This window comes from Zingiber officinale, chromosome 5A (assembly GCF_018446385.1).
Source record: "Zingiber officinale cultivar Zhangliang chromosome 5A, Zo_v1.1, whole genome shotgun sequence".
Taxonomy (NCBI): Eukaryota; Viridiplantae; Streptophyta; class Magnoliopsida; order Zingiberales; family Zingiberaceae; genus Zingiber; species Zingiber officinale.
Window position 1 is genome coordinate 113831097 of NC_055994.1, and position 4607 is coordinate 113835703.

Consider the following 4607-nt stretch of genomic DNA (forward strand, 5'->3'; position numbering starts at 1 on the left):
TAATCTCCTTAATCAATAATCCTCAATCAGCACAATCATTTCCTTTCGCTAATCAACTTACGATTAGCAATATGATCATATCTAATAAATCCAAGGATTAAATCTAATCCAACATAAATCAACGGTACTTAATTCATCACAACTACAATAGATTAAGCCTTCCATAATCACATTAGGTTAAGTTAAACATGAATCCATCATAACTTACCTAAATCCACAACTAACCAAGTAACTACATATTACAACATCTCCACATAATCCAATATAAATGCATATCCTCCAAATACTCATAGAAATACAACCTAAACTCCAAACATAGCTTACCTTAATCAACGACTGTGATTGTTGATCCACAGCAGGGAGTGTTGATACTGACAACAAGATGCCTACAGATGGAATAGCTGTCGAAACCAAGACCCTCCACCACCCAACCTCCTTGCTGGATACTTCACTGTTCGGATCATATGAAATCAAGATTGACACTCAATCAAGCAATAATCCTAAACAACAAACGAAGCTTACCTCAATCCACAACTGCTGTGGCTACTGGAACAACAAAATAGAACCACAGTAAAGAGAAAAACTATGGCACAGTGGCTGGAGGCTAGGAGAGGGGTCGACAGTGATGAACTAGGGCACAGGGACGACGTCGCTGGAGTCAGGGCAGAGGCTAGAGTCGGGTCCTCGACTGCGTTGGCTCGAGTGTCGCCGGCGCTGTCTAGTGCGGCGACGGCGCTGTCGGGTGAAGAAGGCGCGGCCAAGAATTAGGGCACGGCGGTTGGGGGTCGACGTCGACACGCAGAGGAGAAGAGAAGAAAGGGAGGCCCTCAGCAGTGTGCGGAGGTGGAGAGTCTAGGGCAGAGAGGGACGACGGTCAGCGCTAGGGCTCAGGAGCGGCTCGGCTGACGTTGGCTAGCGCATCGCCGGCGCTAGGGCAGAAGGATGGCAGCGCTGCTCGACCGGAAGAGAGAAAGAGACGGGGAAGAAGAAGCTTGGCCGACGTTCGATCGGAGAGGAAGAGGTAACCGCCGGCGCTAGGAGGTTAGGGCATGGGTGAGTTCGGCGGAGGAGAAGAGGAATGGCACGCGGGGAATAAAAAAAAATGAGGGAGAAAAGAAATAAGAAAGGAAAAGTATATAAATAAAAATCAACTTTTCCTCACTTAAATGGGTAGCCTAAACAGGCTTTTTCCGGTCCCGTTTTTATCCCCGTTAACTTGTCCGTACGAGCTCTGAAAAATTCCTGAAAAATTTCCAAAAATTCCAGAAAATTTCCTTATCAATATTTGCCTATTTTCGGTATTTTACAACTATCCTAAGTTCTCATGAGAATTTGGGTTATTCAAAACTGCATAATATAGTTAAGTTTTCTGATAAAGCATGGAGATGAGTGTATATAAAGGATGATGAAATGTTTATTAAGTCAATTTCCCATGAAAATATACAACATCTAGAAAATAAAATGATTATTGTAGAATTACATCTAACTAAATGCAGTGAATACCAATGAATGCATAATGACAAGGATATAAAAAATGTCATTGAGCTACCATTTCAAAGTGGAGCAACAATCCGATTCATAAACCATGACATTTTTTTGGATTTAATGGTAAGTTATCCTTTTTATTGTAACCTTAAACTTTTACCACAAGGTTTGCACATCTACAATGTGTCAAATAGTGAGGCTTCATGAAGGTTTGTTAGTTGCTATGAATGAATGTTCTTAATGATAGTAAAAAAGTATATGATCAAAATGAATTTCATCAAAATATTGGATTAGTAACCAACTGTATTACTGTGTCTATGTAATATATCTTGTAATACCTAAATTACATATTCATGGATAATCTATATTTGCTCGTTTTCCCTATAATGACACAATGCCTATCCTTTAATTACCCATCTTAATTTCTAGAAATCCAAAAACCGCATATTTAAGAGAAAAAAAAACTTTAATTTGATGCTAAAACTGACAATCAATGGAAAATATAATCCAACTAAACATACTTAAGCAAAACAATAGATGCATAAGTAGAAATGGAAACCTGATACACTGATCCAATACTATGATAACGACCACGAAGGTCAGAGGTGATTGTGAATTTGTGATGATGGTGCTCGAGATTACTAGGGTTCGTGACTTCGAGCGATCGACTCGTTGTCTATACCCAATAAAGCCATTCGACCCTTCGGCATCGACGTTAACGTAGGTGTCAACGTCAGCATCAGCATCAGCATCAACATCAACATCACATCAGCATGGGCAAAAGGTTCAAAGAGTAAAAAGTGGAAGATTAGATTAATCATTTAGAAAAATAGAAGATGGTGGAGGAAAGAGATGTCCTGTTCTTATACGTGTTTGGCTTTTATTTTTGGTACTTTTAAAAAAATCATAATATTTTGTGATTTATAACTAGATCAGTTTTTAATTAAATTTTTTCATACAGGATTATTTGTTAATACTATTAAAAAAATCTTAAAACTTTAAAATAAAATAAAAAAATAGAATCCACCCAGAGATGGCGCCCTCTGCGCCGGCCCCACGCTGAGGGCCGGCACTGCTAGAATATTATCCTTCATGGCCATTATTTGCGTTCACCCATCATTTAATGATTTGGTTGGCTGCAGAAAAGGTGTATCCAAGTCATCGCTTTACAAAGTATGCATTGGTAATGAAAGGTTGTAGATCAGTACACCACAATATTGAACTCATTGAAAGTTGCCAGGTTGTAATGGTAAGGATGTTCAATTATTTTTTTAGGTATTTACTATGAGACTTATAACTAAGTACCCAATTTATCTTAATGACTGTGAAAATCTTTTATAAAACTTAGCCCATCATTCAAACTTAATATTACCTAGCCTGTTGCATTGGGTTAGACAAGAGATTCATTTCTTGGTCAATCGTTGTGGTTAGGCCAGAATTTTTTCTTTAATAATTGATATTTATTTAGATATGATAATTTAATATATAAATTGATGGTGAAATAATTTGTTGTCCCTGATAATTTATTTAGAGTTGTCAATGGCTTATTCCTCTTTATAATGTTTATTTATAATAAATACTTAATTTTGATAGATTTTAAAGATATCGTATAAATCTGATGTAATATTTTTAACAAACTATTTTTAAAATCCTGTAATTTTAAAAACTATTTTTAAAATATCGTATAAAAATCTGATGTAATATGTATTAATTACTATTTTTATCGTATAAATCTCTATAAAGATATCGTATAAATTTATATATTTTAATCTTTTTAACAAACTATTAAAGAAGTAATTTTGTGATATTTTTAGTGATTAGTAATAAAATGTGAAGATTTTATGAGATAAAAAAGGCAAAAATCCCCCTATGAATTTTTTTTTCACAAATTAAAACCCCAAGTAAAAGGGCTTCTTCCCATAGGCATAAACCCTAACCTAACTGCGATATGTAGTGCGCGTGGCGCCAACTAGCCCTCTACAGGTACCTTCACCCGTCCGTAGAGCGCGCCGGTGCTGGTCCCCGCTCCTTCAGCGATGAAATCTTCTCGCGCCTATTCAATCAGCGTATTGTTTGCATCAATGGCCCTATCTCCGACGACACGGCTTCTTTCGTCATCGCCCAGCTTCTATTCCTCCAGAGCGAATCCTCCCATGATCCCATCCGCCTCCGCATTAACTCCTTTGGGGGTACCATCACTGCCGGCCTCGCTATTTATGATACCGTGCGGTACATCAGCAGTAGCACCCCTATCTCCACTCTCTGTATAGGCCAGGCCACCTCCATAGGCTCGCTACTCCTTGCGGCTGGCACCCCTGGAAAGCGCAGCGCCCTCCCCCATTCCCGTATCATGATCCACCAGCCAACTGGTGAGCCCTTCAACAAGGCCACGCGCATTGCCATGCATGCCAAGGAGATTCTCAAACTCCGTGAGTGCGTCAACAAGATCTATAGCTACCACACGGGGCAAACTATCCGGCAAATCGAGCAGTGCATGGATCGTGACATGTAGGCCAAGGAATTCGGACTGATCGACAGGGTAATTGTGCCCAAGCCTTCCAAACCAAGAGACCTCAAACGAAGAACTAAAAGTAGTAACGATGATGGAAATGGGGGCAAGGAACAGAAATGATGGTTCTAGCATATGGCTGGGCACTTTTCCTCTTGTTCTCCGGGCTTAATTATCTCGTAAATCCTGTCTTTTTTATTCCAGTCGTGTGTGGAAAAATATTAGCATAGACATGTCAAAATTAACTTTTTAGCTGCATTGTTACTTACGTAGTAAGTTGAATTCTTTTGAAAATACACTAGATTCGTAAATTTCAAAGTTTTTATGTGAGTATTGATTCTTCATTATGTTTTGATATGGTTTCTCTAAGAACTTAACACAATTTTTACTGTTAGTTCCATAACAAAATATGATCTTCAGTATTCAGAATTGCTCATAGTTCTATTTTTTTTTTTAATCATGGACATTATTTATACTTTTTTTTTCTGTTGGATTTTACATGATCTAATCTTCCCCAAGATTCTTCTTATTTTAATTCTAGCTAGAAAAATATGGGTATGAAAAATAGTCTGACAGAAACCAGTTCAAAACTGCTATTCAATTCAAAGGATTT

General features: G+C 38.0%; 1 protein-coding gene across 1 annotated transcript; it reads left to right on the forward strand.

The window, feature by feature from the left end:
• Positions 1-585: 585 nt before the first annotated feature.
• Positions 586-4241, forward strand: LOC121979910 (ATP-dependent Clp protease proteolytic subunit-like). The gene is made up of 3 exons (XM_042531887.1): positions 586-742; positions 2628-2734; positions 3440-4241. Exons 1-3 carry the CDS (start codon positions 586-588, stop codon positions 3995-3997), a joined length of 822 nt encoding a protein of 273 aa, XP_042387821.1. The 3' UTR covers positions 3998-4241.
• Positions 4242-4607: the final 366 nt, after the last annotated feature.